Source organism: Pituophis catenifer, unplaced genomic scaffold (genome assembly GCF_029215685.1).
Source record: "Pituophis catenifer annectens isolate HBS135680 unplaced genomic scaffold, rPitCat1.0.hap2 SCAF_5, whole genome shotgun sequence".
Taxonomy (NCBI): Eukaryota; Metazoa; Chordata; class Lepidosauria; order Squamata; family Colubridae; genus Pituophis; species Pituophis catenifer.
In genome coordinates this window covers 30,981,621-30,999,476 of record NW_027256885.1, presented here as the reverse complement: position 1 = coordinate 30,999,476, position 17,856 = coordinate 30,981,621, and the positions used below count along the sequence as shown (strand labels likewise).

At 45.9% G+C, this 17,856-nt stretch overlaps 1 protein-coding gene and 1 pseudogene across 1 annotated transcript; both read left to right on the top strand.

Annotated features, from left to right (window-relative positions):
- The window catches only part of LOC139317622 (vomeronasal type-2 receptor 26-like), a 254,440-nt pseudogene that overhangs the window by 91,528 nt on the left and 145,056 nt on the right, over positions 1 to 17,856 (top strand).
- On the top strand, positions 10,746 to 16,495 carry LOC139317474 (leukotriene B4 receptor 2-like). Its single transcript, XM_070944544.1, has 2 exons — positions 10,746 to 10,921; positions 15,358 to 16,495. Exons 1-2 carry the CDS (start codon positions 10,746 to 10,748, stop codon positions 16,493 to 16,495), a joined length of 1,314 nt encoding a protein of 437 aa, XP_070800645.1.

The following is a 17,856-nucleotide window of genomic DNA, read 5'->3' as shown; positions in this document are numbered from 1 at the left end:
GAAGCCTAGTTAGCCTATAGGAAAATCCGGCCCTGGTGCCCACAGAGAGGGCTCTACATGGCACCTCTGGCATGCGTGCCACAGGTTTGCCATCACGGTTTTATACTGTATATTGTCAGTATTTATCAAAACCAAACTGATACCTCCAAAGCATTTCCTGATCATTATTTTGCTGCCTTAAATGGACTAATTCTAATCTTTGGCTATGGCTCTTTTTTGTTTTTGTTTTTTAATATATTTTTCAGATCTCTTCTTCAGAAGACTGAAAGGACCATCTGACCATGGTCTACTTCATAAGCTTCTCTTTAGGTTGAAATGCAGTTGAATCGATGGTCTTCATCAGGTGCTTCAGCCAATATATTAGACGCACCCTTAAGCCACTGACAAAATACCATGCCTGTCTCCCTTTAATGAAGCCCACCCCAAATGTAATATTTCTGCAGCCCTGCCTTTTCAGCTGACGTTTTCCTGCAGTTTGGCCTTTCTCAAAAACATATGAAAAACCTCAGCAAGTTATTCTGACTTTTGGAAACTGCTGCTGCAGTTGCTCTTGTGGCTGTTGTTTCTTCTGCTGCTATTTTAAATAAACCAGAGTTTTCCCGTGTCAATATCTTCCTGTTTGATATATAGTTGTGTATATATATATATATATACCTTCCCTACCGGTTCGCGAATGTGTGCGTGCTGTAGTTTGCATATGCGCAAAGCCTACTGCACATACACAGAGCCTTAAAATGTCACAAAAAAACCAACATCATGACGTCTGCACAGGTGGGTGGAGCCTCCTGTAGCCGGCGCTACTGGTTCGCTCAAACCGGATAGAATCGGCTGAATTTCACCCCTGCTCCCAGGGGTTACTTACAATGTAGATTTGAAGTTCTGTTGGTTTCCCCTCCCATCCCTTCAGTCACTCCCCCCCCCAGGTTAAAATATTCTTTATTCTTAAAATTAAAAGAGGCAGGATAGAATATTTCCCCAAAGGAGAAATGGAGAAACATGTTCTTAAAGGCAGAAAGCAGCCCCAGTCTTCCTACCATAGTAAAATAGCTTCAAGCAGAAGAGACTGGTCTTTAGGAATGGAGATTTTATATTCATTCAGCAAGACTGGGCCAATCTATTCATATACAAAACGCACAGAAGGTTGGAGCTGATGGGATTAAAAATCTACATTCCCCCCACCCAAATTCTAAGGAAAAGACATGACCTTTAGGACATAATAGGATTAACTCAATCCCATTGAAATAGTAAAAGGCACAAGGCTCGCTACATTGCACAACCCCCGGGAGCATCTCAATCACTCTATAAAGATCCATCCACTCACTTCAGCCATTTTGTCAGCCACCCCAGAAACATTACTGCTGTCAATGAAGTTTCTGGAAACCAAATAAACCTTCTTTCCATCAGCCTTCATTTTATTTTCAGCACCTTTCTCCAGGTTTGGAACTGGACCAGATTTTTCTTCCCACACTATAGGATGCTGTAAACCTTGTAAAAGCATACTGGTTGCCGAGTGCCCAAACTTGGTTGCATGATTATTTATTTATTTATTTTATTTTATTTTATTGAATTTCTATACCGCCCTTCTCCCGAAGGACTCAGGGCGGTATACAGCCAGAAATAAAACCATAACAATATAAAAATTAAAAGCAATTAAACAATTAAATAAATTGGCCAAAAACTCTAATAAAACAACCCATTAAAATAGTTAGGCCAGCCCTGCTTGTTGGAATAATAATGTTTTTAGGGTGCGACGAAAGGTACGAAGGTCAGAAATCCTACAAATCTCTGGGGGCAGCTCATTCCTGAGGGTAGGGGCCCCCACAGAGCTAATGCTCTCCCCCTGGGGGTCGTCAGCTGACATTGCCTAGCCGACAGCACCCGGAGGAGCCCCTCTCTGTGGGAGCATACCGGTCGATCGGAGGCTATCGGTGCGTAGGAGGGGAACACCACCAAGGCAGTGCCAGGATCAGTAAGGTACAAACAAACTTAGAAAGGCAAAAGGCCACAGGCATAGGGAAATGACCTTCCCAAAATAGAACACATGAACATCAGGGCCATTTAGGAACAAAAGAGGACCCAGGGAAATGACACACACAAAAGACTCAGGACATGCCAGAAAAGGAACTATCAAGACAGCAGAAACTAGGAAAGCAAAACAAAAGGAATGGCAGAGGATTAGCAAAAGGAAAAGATTTAATCAATAGCCCAAGCAATCTGATAAGAGTCAAGCCGGGGGGTAAGGGCTTACTTGATAACAACGTGATCAGCTTAAGGCAAGGAGCAAATAATAAGAACAGAAGGAAACAAAAGAACATGAGACCAGATAGCCCAGACACCACCCAGTTTCAAGTAGGGAAAAACTAGAATAAGAAAACAGGGCAATCCAAGAACACACACACAAAGGGAAGACCCACAAAAGTAACAAAAGAAACAAAGAATTTCCTTTGTATCAAAAAGTATAAGAATGCATGCTTACCTTGTAACGATGTCAGCTCACCCAGAAACGCAGGTTCGTGCGCTTGCCGGATCCGTCTTCCTGAAACATAATAAAGAGAATCCTGTTTTCACGCAGCTCGCTTCACTCATCAATTGATTCATCGTGCCTGGGACGATTTCTCACCCGGGAAATTCAACCTTTCGGGGAAACCTCTGCGGAGATTCTAACAGGTGGCAGAAGGCGGTCTCGTAAATACCCAGGTCCCAAGCCATGGAGCGCTTTAAAGTAGCAACCAGCACCTTGAATCTCACCCGGAAGACCACCGGGAGCCAGTGCAGCTCGCGCAGGAGCAGTGTTACATGGGTGTGCCATGTCGCTCCCATATTCACCCACGCGACCGCATTCTGGACCAGTTGGAGCCTCCGGGTGCTCTTCAAGGGGAGCCCCATGTAGAGAGTGTTACAATAGTCCAGACGGGAGGTGACGAGGGGGTGAGTGACTGTGCGTAAGGAGTCCCGGTCCAGAAAGCGACGCAACTGGTAAATCAGGCGAACCTGATAAAAAGCCCCCCTGGCCACAGCTGTCAGGTGGTCTTCTAAGGACAGCTACGAGTCCAGGAGGACACCCAAGTTGCGAGCCCTCTCTGAGGGGGTCAAGGTCTCACCCCCAATAGTCAGTGATGGAGTCAACTGACTATGACGGAAACCACAGCCACTCGGTCTTGGAAGGGTTGAGTCTGAGCTTGTTCCTCCCCATCCAGATCCATACGGCTTCCAGGCACCAGGTCATCACTTCAAGGGCATCATTGGGGTGGCCCGGGGTGGAAATGTACAGCTGAGTATCATCAGGGTACTGATGGAAATCAACCCCGAAGCCATGGATAATCTCGCCCAGCGGCTTCACATAAATGTTGAACAGGAGGGGAGAGAGGACAGACCCCTGTGGCACCCCACAAACTAGGTGCCTTGGGGTCGACCTCTGCCCCCCTGCCAACAGAGACTGCATATGGCCGGAGAGGAAGGAGACGAACCACCATAGAATGGTGCCCCCCACTCCTAACTCCTCCAACCGGCGTAGCATGATACCATGGTCGATGGTATCAAAAGCCGCCGAGAGATCTAACAGGACCAGGACAGAGGAACAACCCCTGTCCCGAGCCCTCCAGAGATCATCAACCAATGTGACCCATGCCATTTCTGTGCTATACCCAGGTCTAAAACCCGACTGGAACGGATCTAGATAGTCCGCTTCATCCAGGTGCTGAGGAAGCTGTTGTGCCACCACACTCTCAACAACCTTCGCCACAAAACGAAGGTTGGAGACAGGACGATAATTAGATAAAACAGCCGGGTCCAGGGAAGGCTTCTGGAGGAGGGGCCTCATCACTGCCTCTTTCAAAGCGGCGGGAAAGAAACCCTCACTCAAAAAGCGTTAATAATCCCCTGGAGCCAGCCTCGTGTAACCTCCCAGGAAGCCAGCACCAACCAGAAGGGACATGGGTCCAACAAACCTACCCAGGATCCTGTCCACATCTTCAGGAGTCACAAGGTCAAACTCCTCCCAGCTAGCACTCTCAAGACCTGCCTCCATCACCCCATCTGAACCCATCCAGTTGGAGTCCAAGCCTTCCCAAATCTGAGTGATTTTGTCATGCAGATATTGCACAAAATCCTCAGCCCTACCCTGCAAGGGGTCTTCCCGCGCTCCCGTATGGAGTAGGGAATGGGTACCCTAAACAGGGTGGCTGGGCGGTTATCCGCAGACACAATCAGAGCGGAAAAATAATTAAATTTTGCTGCTTTGATCACCACTATGTAGGTCTTAATATGAGATCTCACCAGTGTTCGGTCAGATTCAGAACGGCTGGCCCTCCAACCGCTCTCCAGGCATCTTTTCCAGCGCTTCAACTCTCTCAGCTCCTCGGAGAACCAAGGAGCCAATTGAGATCGGTGAGTCAGAGGCCACAAAGGCCCCAGAAGCCACAAAGGCACAACACGGTCCAAAGCCCCAGCGGCTGCCCTATCCCAGGCGGCCACTAGTTTTTCAGTCAAGTCGTGAGCCAGAGCTCACGACTCACAAAGGCACGACGTGGTCCAAAGCCCCAGCGGCCGTCCTATCCCAGGCGGCCACTAGTTTTTCAGTCAAGTCGTGAGCCAGAGTCTCAGGGAATGGCCCAAGCTCCGTCCGGAACCTCTCCGGGTCCATCAGGCACCTGGGGTGGAACCATTTAACCGGTTCTGTCTCCCTACGGCGAGGGGTAGCGGTTTGAAGATCCAGTTGAACGAGTGAATGATCAGACCATGACAAGGGTTGCATAACTAAATCCCCTATTTCCAGATCATTCTGCCACTGACCAGAGAAAAAAATCAGATCCAGAGTGTGTCCCCCCCATGTGAGTAGGACCTTGAACTAACTGGGTCAGGTCCAAGGCCGTCATGGAAGTCATGAACTCCCGGGCCACCATTGATGTGTCACCGACCAATGGCAGGTTGAAATCCCCCACGACCATTAGCCTGGGGGTATCAACCGCCACCCCGGCTATCACGTCAGGCAGCTCGGACAGGGCCGCTGCCATGTAGCAGGGAGCCAGGTACATGATCAGCAGACCCACCTGCACCCCACAGCCCTACTTCACAAGGATGGACTCACATCCGGCTGTCTGAGGAACAGTGGTCTCCCTCGGACATAGATCTTCATTAATAACAACCACTATCCCCCTGCCCCTCCCCTGGGCTCTCGGCTGATGGAATTCCCGGAAACCTGGTGGGCACATTTCTACAAGGGGCACCCCCCATTCCGGGCCCAACCAGGTCTCTGTGATACCCACCAGGTCCGCTCCCCCCTCCTGAATAAGATCGTAAATGAGGGGGGCTTTATTTACCATGGACCTGGCATTACATAACATCAGTCGGAGGTCCAGGCCCTGAGGATCTGAACCACCTGGGGAACAAGAAAGGCATTGAGGACCGGAGTGCACAATTGCTTGAAGGTAGCGAGTGCACACTCCCGAAACATGAAATGGCCCCCTGCCACCCCCATATTTGCCCCTCCCACCTACAGTACTGATTGAACAACCCTCCCCGGATCGAGCTCCAGCCCCCTCCCTCACATCTGACCCTGTATCCCTAGTGCCACACCCCCTCACAGGGCCCAGCCTCCCCCCAAACCCATCCCGGTCTTCCCCGAACCCCTTAAAATTTTGATTAAAAACCCATTTAAAAAACCCGTCAATCTCTTCTTTGATGCATACCATCTCTCGGGGCTCCAAAACCCATCATCAAGATAGGCCCTCGATAGCATGGAGGGCCAGGCCTGCGAAAAGGGGAAATTTCGTAGTGCAAACAGCTCCGCCGCCGAATACATCAAAAAACATCAAATAACCAGGATGGGAAAAGCAAATTTGGGTGGGGTCCTAAAAGTCCTGGAATAGAAAAAGTCTCAGTTAAGTGGAGCATGGTCCCCACTGCCCTCTCACGGCAGTGGAAGGAGATAACGTTAGTTCAGTCATTCGGAGGGCAGTTTCCAGGCCACCCTCTCATGGTGGCCTGGCCAGATGCACTTGAAAACTAGGATTCATTGATCCAACTCCTCCAATAGCAGATGATTCATAGACGCCATCTCACTCAAGGTCCACACCATTCTGTCCAGGTCATCATCTGGCAAGGGGAGTTCAGATGGAATCAACTCAATAGAGGCAGAAATCCAGATGGAATTACCCCACTCAATAAAACAGAGTGATAACAATCTTGCAGAAGGAAGATGTATTCAAGGGAGGGAGAATTCCCATCTCGTACAAGTTGGAGGAGGCTGAAACAAGCCAATGGTCGGGCCACACAAAAAGGGGGGGGGAGAAGGGGGAGGAGAGGTGTTCCATGGTGGCCCAATAATCAGTCCTAGGCCATCCACCGGCCCCTCAGACCCCAGATCGTATACACCTCCCCAGCAGTCATCCCGTCAGCCATACCTCCATCTTCCAACCCCTGATCTCAATGGGTATTTAAGGTCCCGCAGGGGCAGGCTCCCAAAAGTTGTTGGGATGCTGCGAACTGTCATAAGTGCAAGGGCTGGTTATAAGTCACTTTTTTTCAGCATCGTAGCAACTTCGAACAGCCTCTGAACGAACGGTTGTAAGCAGTTGTGGAATTCATTTTTTTTACTACCTGTTCTGTGGGTCTGGCTTGGTGGGCATGGCAGGGAAGGATACTGCAAAATCTCCATTCCCACCCCACTCCAGGGGAAGGATACTGCAAAATCTCCATTCCCACCCCACTCCAGGGGAAGGATACTGCAAAATCCCCATTCCCACCCCACTCTTGGGGGAAGGATATTGCAAAATATCCATTCCCACCCCACTCTGGGGCCAGCCAGAAGTGGTATTTGCCGGTTCTCCAAACTACTCAAAATTTCTGCTACTGGTTCTCCAGAACCTGTCAGAACCTGCTGAATTTCACCCCTGGTTGTAAGTCAAGGACTACCTGTATTTTCCAGTTAGATTCACTATAGTGAAAATGTTGTCCATTTCATCTTGGAAAGCTGGCCAATCTAGAGCCAATGGACTTGAATATGTTTGTTAGGGGGAATTGTATGGGGTTTAGTATCAAAGTAAAACCTGCCTTTTTGCATCCTGTCTTCAAGCAGGAAAACAAAGATGGCCTTGGAGGCTTTTCTTCAAAGAAAGGAGTAATTCTGGCAAGGAACTTCACAGGTGGCTTTGAGGGGGGGATGAGGTAGTGACCATTCCTTGCTGGGAGGCCCCCTGCATGATGCTAATCTTATGAAATAGATCGGGGGGTCTCCAAACTTGGCCACTTTAAGACTACATAAAGGTCTTAAATTCCCAGAATTCCTCATGCTGGCCACGTTAAGACTTGTTGGCTTAAAGTGGCTGGAGATGTTGGCTGGAGAATTCTGGGAGTTGAAGTCCACCAATCTTAAAGTGGCCAAGTTTGGCGATACCTGAAATAGTTCACTCGAGAGGATGAACTTTCTAATGTGGTCAAGAAAGACTGCTTTGTTTTTCCTCTCATGAATACCATTAAGTTAACATTTTTGTCGCAAGAGTTCTGCAACTACAGAAACTACAGTAGCAAGCAAGGGAAACAAAGCACACGTAATATTCATTCTACTTCTGAAACTTTCAACCCACTTGTGGCTAGGTCAGACACAAACTTAACCAGTATGGTTTTCCCCTTATAGAATTTGACAGCCCTGTATTGCGGCTCAATACAGCCTACAGTGATCTAATAGATTAACAGAGTTGGAAGGGACCTTGTAGGTCATGTAGTCCAACCCCGCCTAAGCAGGAGACCCTACATCATTTGTGACAGATGGCAGTCCAGTCTCTTCTTGAAAGCTTCCAGGGATGAAGCTTTCACAACTTCTGAAGGCAACTTCTGTTCCATTGATTGATTGCTCTCACTGTCAGAAAATTTCTCCTTATTTCTAGGTTGAATCTCTCCTTGATCAGTTTCCATCCATTATTCCTTGTCTGGCCTTCTAAATTTAGAAGAAGAGGGCCAACTCTATTTTTGGCTCAGAAAAAATAAACCCTTCTGTGCAGGGGTGGGCTTCAAATATTTTAGCAAGGGATTCCCTGCCTGGTTGCTGGGTGGGCGTGGCCATACTGGGTGTGGCCTAGCTGGCTCCTGCACCATGGGGGGTGGGTTGTTTTTGCTCTTCCTGGGCTCTGGAGGCTTTCCTTGAGCTTCCCAGGAGGGCAAAAATGGCATCCCCAGGCTCCAGAGGCCCTCTGGAGGCTGGAAATTCTGGCTTCCCAAACTTCCAGTAAGCCCGTTTTTCTCCTCCCCAAGCCTCCGTGCACCCCCTGCACTTACCTGCATCCAAAATGGGCCATTTGAGGACTCCTGGGAGGGGTGGGATGGGGTGGGATTTGGGGGTTCTCTGAACTGCACAGAATCTTAGTTAGAGGCTCTCCTGAACCCCTACGAACTCCCAGCAGCCCATCACTGCTTCTGTGTAAATGTACCATTGCACTAAATGAGAATTTCTCTTCTCTTCTCTTCTCTTCTCTTCTCTTCTCTTCTCTTCTCTTCTCTTCTCTTCTCTTCTCTTCTCTTCTCTTCTCTTCTCTTCCCTTCCCTTCCCTTCCCTTCCCTTCCCTTCGCTTCCCCTTTTCTTTTTTGACTTAGAATGGTTGGATAAACCTATACATTGTGACTTGGTAAACATGCTGGCTGGGGAATTCTGGGAGTTGAAGTCCACATATCTTAAAGTTGCCAAGGTTGAGAAACACCGGATTAAGCAAACAATGATTTAGCACAAGAGTGGGAAGCTGTTGGCAGCTAAGGCCTGCGTTTTGTGTGAGTTGTGTGTGTTGCTTGTTGCTGAGCAGAATGGCAAAATGGGAAACCATTGCTATATCCGACATGAAAACAAGGCTGATATAGGATCTCCTGCTTGAGCAGAGGGTTGGACTAAGGTCTCTTCCAGCTCTATTCCCTTCTGGATTCTGATACCGCAATAGGGAGAAGGATTTTCCTTTTCTTTATTTTCTTTATTTTTTATTGACGGGCATATTTACACCTCACATGCTTTTTCCAGTGGTGGAATTCAATTTTTTTTTACTACTGGTTCTGTGAATGTTGCTTGGTGGGCATGGTGTGGCTTGGTGGGTATGGCTTGATGGGCATGGCAGGGGAAGGATACTGCAAAATCTCCATTTCAACCCCACTCCAGGGGAAGGATATTGTAAAATCCCCATTTCCACTCCACTCTGGGGCCAGCCAGAGTGGTATTTGCCGGTTCTCCGAACTACTCAAAATTTCCGCTACCAATTCTCCAGAACCTGTCAGAACCTGGATTTCACCCCTGGCTTTTTCTTATTCACCTCAAAATATGAGCAAATATGCAAATAAGCAGAGTTAGTCTGGATTTTAAGGGCACTTCAATTCTTCACCCTCAATTATTAGATTGTCCACTTCGTTTAAACTATTTTGTGTATGATAAGTCAACCTCTTGATGGCAAACAGACAAATCCATGGGCTCTCTTAATACTATTGGTATTTTTTTCAAATCTGAAAAAATGGGCAAATCTGAAAGAAGCTCAAAAGGGGGAAAAATGGTTTATGCTTATAATTTTGCTTCACGAAGCAAAATTCAAGAACAAAACCAAGAAAAAGGCGCATATTTTAATTTTTAAAAATATCTAAAATCAAACGGTATATCTGAAATTTATTTTAAAAAGACAACTCTATTTTTTGTATTTTTCACATAAATGGGAAACACTGTGCATAAAGTGGACCCACTTCAGGGGTGAAATCCAGCAAGTTCTGACAGGTTCTGGAGAACCGGTAGCAGAAATTTTGAATAGTTCGGAGAACCAGCAAATACCACCTCTGGCTGGCCCCAGAGTGGCATGGGAATGGAGATTTTGCAGTATCCTTCCCCTGCCATGCCCACCAAGCCACGCCATGCCCACCAAGCCATGCCCACAGAACCGGTAGTAAAAAAAAAAAGGATTTTACCACTGACCCACTTGTATATCAAATGTTAAATGATCCAAATACAGGCAGTCCTTGACTTACAACAGTTCATTTAGTGACCATTTGAAGTTACAACAGCTCTGTAAAAAATGACTTATGGCCATTTTTCACATGACCATTGTAGCATCCCCATGATCAAAATTCAGATGCTTGTCAACGGACTCAAATCTATGATGGTTGCAATGTCCCAGGGTCATGTGATCCCCTTTTGCGACTTTCTGATAAGTGAAGTCAACGGGGAAGCCAGATTCACTTAACAACCATATTATTCTATTTAACAGCTGCATTGGTTCACTTAACATCTTCAGTGGCTCCCTTAACAACGGTGGCAAGAAAGGTCGTAACACGGGGCAAAACAAATGTCTCACGTTGCAACAGAACTTTTGGGCTCAGTTATGGTCGTAAATCAAAGACTACTTTTAAAGCACAAAAGTGTGGTAAAATAATCTAAAGGACAGCTTTCTGAAATAAAAGACTGTCTGTATTACCATACTTTTTGACGCACTCCCCACCCCCTAAAAGTGGGTGGAAATGTCTGTGCGCCTTATACACCAAATGTTGCTGAAGCCCCGCCTACCTGCTGGTCTCCCCCCTTCAGCCCCCACCCACTGCCGAACCCTGCCATCTAACCAGCTGAAAATGTAACATGCGGAGGCCAAAAATGCGATGTGCGAAGGCCGAAAATGTGATGTGTGGAGTGGTAATCAGTGGTGATGTGCTGTGGTGATCCCGGAAGGTCTAAAATGGGGTGTGCGGAGGCCGAAAATGCAACATGGAGGCCAAAAACGCGACGAGCTGAGGCGGAGATGGGCTGTGGTGGTCCCCACAGCCTAGAACAGCTGATTGGCGGTATTCTGGGAGGCCGATCCAACCGCCAATCAGCTGCTTGTGCTGAATCAGACTGCAATAATGTGCTGAAGCTGACCAGGCTGTTTGCTGTTTGCTGCAAGAATGCTAGCCGGATGAATACCAATGGATGCTGGTAGGCAGAGGCAGAATTTTTTTTTTTCTCTTATTTTCCTCCCCAAAAACTAATGTGCATCTTATACTCTGGAGCATCTTATACTCCGAAATATATGGTAGACAAGAATGTATGGTCACTGCATCTATAAGACATTAAAAAAAATAGTATATCAGTAGCGGTATTGGTAGTAAAATAGTACATAAAAACACAAAAGTCACCCCACTTCATCATGTAAACTGCACAGTGAGGGAAGGACAGATAAATGATTGCCTGCCTGCTTGTTGGGGTTTGGTTTTCAGCTTCCCCCCAGATAAGGCTCTGTGGTTTGAGTCCCTTCCTTCCGAAGCCAGGCAGAGGGAGATCTCTGCGAAGGAAGGGATGACACAGGAAGGGATGTTTGACAGCTGAGCAGAAGGCTAAGGCCAAAAGGGAAAGGAAGGAAAACGAAAAGAAAAAGAAGGATGCAGACATGCAGACACAACTTCCAAGTTGGGACTTGTTGGAGGAAGGAAAGCCAGGGGTGTGGTCTTCTATCTCTCCAGCAAGTCCCAACTTGGAGGTTGCCTGGAGAATCCAGGGGTGTGAGTTCGTGCATGCAGACTGAGCCAGCCTCCCTGACACTTCCCTGCTCTTCCATTACTCAATCTCATTCCAGCTTCTAGTCTAGACAAGCTGAGGAAGAGCAGTGAGAGAAGCAACCTTTTGCATGAATAAGGACTGGTTATGAAGGCGTTATTAATCCAGCAAAGGCAGGAGACACTGGCACTTCTGTGACCTGAAGTGGATGGCTGTCCCCCCATGTAAGTATTTTTTTAAAACTTTGGTGGGTGGATGGTAAGTGGTACTTGAGGCCCAGTTCAAGCAGGGGGAAAAAAGAAGGGAAGCGAGGCAGGTAAAGAAGCGGTCCCACTGTATGAAATAATTGGGGGCATTCCTTGAATTGTTCTGTTTGGGAATTTGGAAATTAAAGGAATGAACAGAAATGTATGATAAGAATCCAGGACAATGTTTACGCTTTGCCGGTTATGCTGCTATCCAAACAGTCACAATTCATCTTAATTTATAGATAATGGCAATGGCAACGACAGGCAAAGGATTAACACAAAATTCCACAAGGGAGGGAGGGAGGGAGGAAGGAAGGAGAAAAAAACAGAAAAGAAAAGAATGTGTGAGAGAGAGAAGAAAGAAAGAAAGAAAGAAAGAAAGAAAGAAAGGAAGGAAGGAAGGAAGGAAGGAAGGAAGGAAGGAGGGAGGGAGGAAGATGGGAGGAGGGAGGGAGGGAGGGAGGAAGGAAGGAGAAAAAACAGAAAAGAAAAGAATGAGAAAAAGAAAGAGAAAAAGAAAGAAAGAGAAAGAGAGAGAGAGAAAGAAAGAAAGAGAAGGGAGGGAGGGAGGAGAAAAAAACAAAAGAGAATGTGAGAGAGCGAGAAAGGAAAGAAAGAAAGAAAGAAAGAAAGAAAGAAAGAAAGAAAGAAAGAAGAAAGAAAGAAAGAAAGAAAAAGAGAGAGAAGGAGGGAAGAAAGGAAAAAACAGAAAAGAAAAGAATGAGAAAGAGAAAGAAAGAAAGTGTAAGAGAAAGAGAGAAAGAAAGAAAGAAAGAGAAGGGAGGGAGGGAGGGAGGAAGGAGAAAAAACTGAAAAGAATGAGAAAGAAAGAAAGAAAGAATGTAAGAAAGAAAGAAGGAAGGAAGGAAGGAAAGAAAGAAAGAGAAGGAAGGGAGGAAGGACGGGAGGGAGGGGGAAGGAAGGAAGGAAGGAAGGAGAAAAAACAGAAAAGAAAAGAATGAGAAAGAGAAAGAAAAAGAAAGAGAGAGAAAGAGAGATAGAAAAAGAAAGAAAGAAAGGAGGGAGGGAGGGAAGAGAAAAAACAAAAGAAAATGTGAGAGAGCGAGAAAGGAAAGGAAAGGAAAGGAAAGGAAAGGAAGGAAGGAAGGAAGGAAGGAAGGAAGAAAGAAAGAAAGAAAGAAAAAACAGAAAAGAAAAGAATGAGAAAGAGAAAGAAAGAAAGAAAGAGTAAGAGAGAGAGAGAGAGAAGGGAGGAAGGAAGGAAGGAAGGAGAACAAACTGAAAAGAATGAGAAAGAAAGAAAGAAAGAAAGAAAGAAAGAAAGAAAGGGAAGGGAGGGAGGGAGGGAGGAAGGATGGGAGGGAGGGAGGGAGGGAGGGAGGGAGGGAGGGAGGGAGGGAGGAAGGAAGGAAGGAGAAAAAACAGAAAAGAAAAGAATGAGAAAGAGAAAGAGAAAAAGAAAGAGAGAGAAAGAGAAAGAGAGATAGAAAAAGAAAGAAAGAAAGAAAAGGGAGGGAGGGAGGAGAAAAAAACAAAAGAGAATGTGAGAGAGCGAGAAAGGAAGGAAGGAAGGAAAGAAAGAAAGAAAGAAAGAAAGAGAGAGAGAGAGAAGGAAGGAAGGAAGGAGAAAAAACAGAAAAGAAAAGAATGAGAAAGAAAGAAAGATTAAGAGAGAGAGAAAGAAAGAGAAGGGAGGGAGGAAGTAAGGAAGGAGAACAAACTGAAAAGAATGAGAAAGAAAGGAAGGAAGGAAGGAAGGAAGGAAGGAAGGAAGGAAGAAAGAAAGAAAGAAAGATTTTTTTTCCAGATTCTGGTTAGTGTTATCATTTATTTGTGCATTTCAATTGAGAGACGCAGAAAGAGAGACCCACGTTCCACTGCAATGGAAAATTTCTATGGAAAATTCAGGCATGAGGAGGAAAGCTTTTGAAAATGAAATAACCAGGGTTAGTAAGGACTTTCCTGCTTGATGCTTATTAAAGTGCATCACTGGATAGGAGCACTGTACTGGGTTTTGATTGTTTTATTTCAAAAGGAATAGCAAATTCAGAAAGTGGTAGGAGCCTCTTCGATAGGTGGGAACACAAGAGATTTCAGAAAGGAGCCACGGCTTAAAATGGTAATGATATGGGAACAAAAAATAGACCAAGAGAATAAAAATCAAGTGAAAATGATGGGTGAGGTGTTTTTCCTCCCTAGTAAATGAACTGCACAGCTGTCAAATGCAAATGATTGGCAGAGAAGTAAGATCAAATAGAATCCCTATTGTCTCGCACAGGACCTTGGTGCTCTCCGAGCTTGGTTGTTTTCTTGCAGACGTTTCATTACCAAACTAGGTAACATCATCAGTACTACTTACTATCCATGGCTAGCTATCATCAATCACTAGCACTAGCACTGTTGATGTTACCCAGTTTGGGTAATGAAACATCTGCAAGAAAATCACCAAGTTCTGAGAACACCAAGGACCCCTCATTTCAACACCAAGCTACAAATATTCTCCTTTGTTGGTCACACAGAACCTTCTGAGGCAGTGAAACTCATGGCTACTGGACGTGCAATAGCCAAGATTTTTTAAAAGGTAAAAGAGTCCCTGCAGATTTTACTCCTCTAGTCGTTGCTGACTGTAAGGGGCGGTGCCTATCTCAGTTTAAAGACCATTGAGCTAGCGCTGTCCGAAGATATTTTCTATGGTCATGTGACCAGCATGACATCATAGAGAGCTGTTACCTTCCCACTGTAGTGATACCTATTTATCTACTTGCGTTTGCATACTTTCAAAGGAGTTGGGGTGAGGACAGGAACTCATCCTGTCTCATGGCGCTCTGGTCTCAAACCTGGGCTGCCAACTTTCCAGATGACAAGCCTAGTGTATTAACTGCTGAGCTACCAGACCACCCCTAAAAAGGTAAAAGGTATGGAGGCAAATGTCTATGGAGATTCTCAGTCATCCAGGTCATTGTTGTCCCAAAGTTGCTTTTTCAAGAGGCAACTGGACTTTCTGGTTTTTCTTTGAAGATGTTTCACTTCTCAATCAAGAAGCTTCTTCATCTCTGAAGCTCAGAGCTCAAAGCTGAAGAAGCTTCTTGGATGAGAAGACGCTCCTTGGATAAGAAGCAAAACGTCTTCAAAATAAAAACAGAAAGCCCAGTCGCCTCTTGAAAAAGCATCTTTGGTATGGAGGCAAAATTCAAGAAGATGACCAGAGATTATCCATTAGGGTAAGGAAGCCAATGTGAGAAGTAACACAATCAGAAAAGCAAACAGAACAAGAAACGAATATAGCCAACATGTCCCAGAGATTAGATCTTGTGAGACCAGTAATTTCAAGCCCACCTCTGGCTCATTGCAACTAGAGGAGCCATGTTGGCACAGTGGTTAGAATGAAGTATTGCAAGTTAATTCTTCCAACAGGCCCTATTTCGATCCTGACTGGCTCATGGTTGACTCAACCTTCCATCCTTCTGGTAAAATGAGAACCCAGGTTTTGGGGGGCAATATGCTAAGTAAACCACTTAGAGAGGGCTGTAAAGCACTATGAAACAGTATATAAGTCTAAGTGCTATTGCTAGTGCTAGGAAATTTATTTTTGGTGGTGAGGTATAAGCATACTTCACCTCCAATCCATCTCTTGATATTTCAAACTTCTCCATGTTTCCTTCTTAACAGGGCGCCCCCATTCCATTTGTTGAACACTACCATCAATGATTGCCTCCTCACATCAGGAAACAGCACCCTCGTGAGCTCCTCAATTTCCAGCATTGCTGGTATTGTGTTTCTCCTCCTGGCTGCCCTGATTGGGCTTCCTGGGAACTTCTTTGTGATTTGGAGCATCCTGTGGAAAATGAAGCCGAGCCATCGCTCAGTCACCTGCCTTCTGGTCCTAAACTTGGCAGTGGCAGATGGAGTGGTTCTTCTCCTGACACCCTTCTTTGTCCTCTTCCTTATCTTCAAGACCTGGCTGTTTGGCTGGGCCATTTGCAAAGCAGTGTACTACCTGTGTTGCATCAATATGTTCGCTAGCATCTTTATCATCACCCTCATGAGCGCAGATCGCTGCTTGGCAGTCAACCAGCCCTATTATTCCCAAGCCATCCGGAAGAAGAACCTGGTAGTCAAGATCTTGGTAGGGATTTGGATGGGGGCCATTTTGTTGTCTCTGCCAGCTTTCTTCTTCCGACAAGTCTTAAAGGAACCCTCACGGAAATATCTCATTTGTGAGCCTTGTCACTCCAGGAAGAGCCTGACCATCTTCCACTTCACCATGGAGACAGTGGTGGCCTTTGTGATTCCATTCACCATCATTGTTGGCTGCTATTCTGCCATTCTTGTCCGCCTCAGGGGGGTACGGAAGAGAAAAGGGGCTCGGATGGAGAAACTGATTGTGGCCATTGTGATCTGTTTCGCTGTCCTATGGATGCCCTACCACATCATCAACATGATCCAGGTGGCTTCCAATCTAACCTCGGGGAAAATGGCGGAACGATTGGGACAGGCCTGGAAGAATGGGCGAGCAGGAGCCACAGCCTTAGCCTTCTTGAGTAGCAGCATTAACCCTGTGCTCTACGTCTTTGCTGCTGGGAATCTCATTAAAACTTCGGGTGCCAATTTCATTGCTCAGTTCTTTGAGGGAGCATCCGAGGGGCTCAGACGGAGGTCTCAGTCTCAGAAAAACTTGGACAAAGACTTAATACCAGCTGCTGGGGCATCTGTAAACCTGGACCAGCAGTTATTGGGAAATTGTGATAGGGTCGACAAGGACACAGATTGTAGGCTGACCGATGGCACAACACATAACACTTCCTAGACTGAGTCACTACACAAGAAATTCCAAAACTGCCTTAGGCAGGACCAGTTCCTCCAGCATATGACTGTCAACACTGATTGGGCAGTTTTTCAATATTTCATGCAGAGGTCTTACGAAGTAAAGAACCAAAGCTAGGGTCATTTGCCTGCAAAATATGAATTTCCAGTTCTGCCTGCTCTTTGTGTAAAACCAAGATTCAGAGAAAAGCTTCAGTAACATTTCTACACTACATGACATGTGCAACTATTTTTTTTCTCTCTCTCTTCCATCTTTCCTCTTTGTACCTAGGTTTCATGGCAGTGTTGTTTATTTCTTTGTTTCCTTGTTTTTTTCATGACTGTATTGTCTCTTCTTGCCACATCCATTTGAAGAAATGTAATATGTTGATTTTAGAACTGTGGTTTTTTTTTTCATAGCTAGGCTTTAGGCTTGACTCTTGTGAAAAGAGCAAAGATCTGTGGTTGATTTTGAGCATGTACAGAGTGTTTATCTGTTAGTAAATAAATTGTTCCTGAATGGTTGGATGCCAGTAGCCCCCCTCCCTCCCTCCTTCCCTCTCCCTCTCTCTCTCCTTAAAAATAAACATACAGGATTTTTCAGGGGTGGGCTTCAAAACTTTTAGCAAGAGGTTCTCTGCCCAGTTGCTGGTGGGCATGGTGATAGTGGGTGTGGCCTAGTCGGCCTCTGCACCACAGCGGGGGGAGGCGTTTTTGCCCTCCCCGGGCTCCAGAGGCGATCCTTGAGCCTCCCAGAGGCAAAATTTTTTAAATTTTTAAAACCTTGAGGCAACCTAGTCCATGTATATTGAGAATGGTGACGTGAGTTAGGGTCTTTCCACTCAAAGGCAAATAAATCCTGGCTATCAGGATGTAAGGGAATTGTGAAAAAAGCATCCTTCAAGTCTATGACTGAAAACCATGTTGCTGAAGGAGGGATAGTTCCAAGCAAAATATATGGATTAGACATAATTGTATGAAGCGTTACAGTCCGGTTATTGATGGGTCTTAAATCCTGTGCAGGTCTAAACCCCCCATCTGTTTTTTTTATGGGTAATATTGCAGTGTTCCATGGGGATTTAGTTTCCCTTAATATGCCTGCAGCTAAGAATTTGTCAATTAAGACTTGGATGGCTGTAGCCGCATCCTGTGGAATGTGATACTGGGGTACTCTAATGGGCTGGCATCCTGGTTTCAGCTTCACTTCAACTGGAGATGCAAATATAGCAAGCCCAGGGGGATTGTCTTCTGCCCACAAGGTAGGAACATTGAATTTCTCCCAATTGCTTTCAATGAGTGTGTCTTGCATTAGCATTAATCGCCACGTTTCTTCCACTGGGTGTGTTACTGTTAAGTACTGTCCAT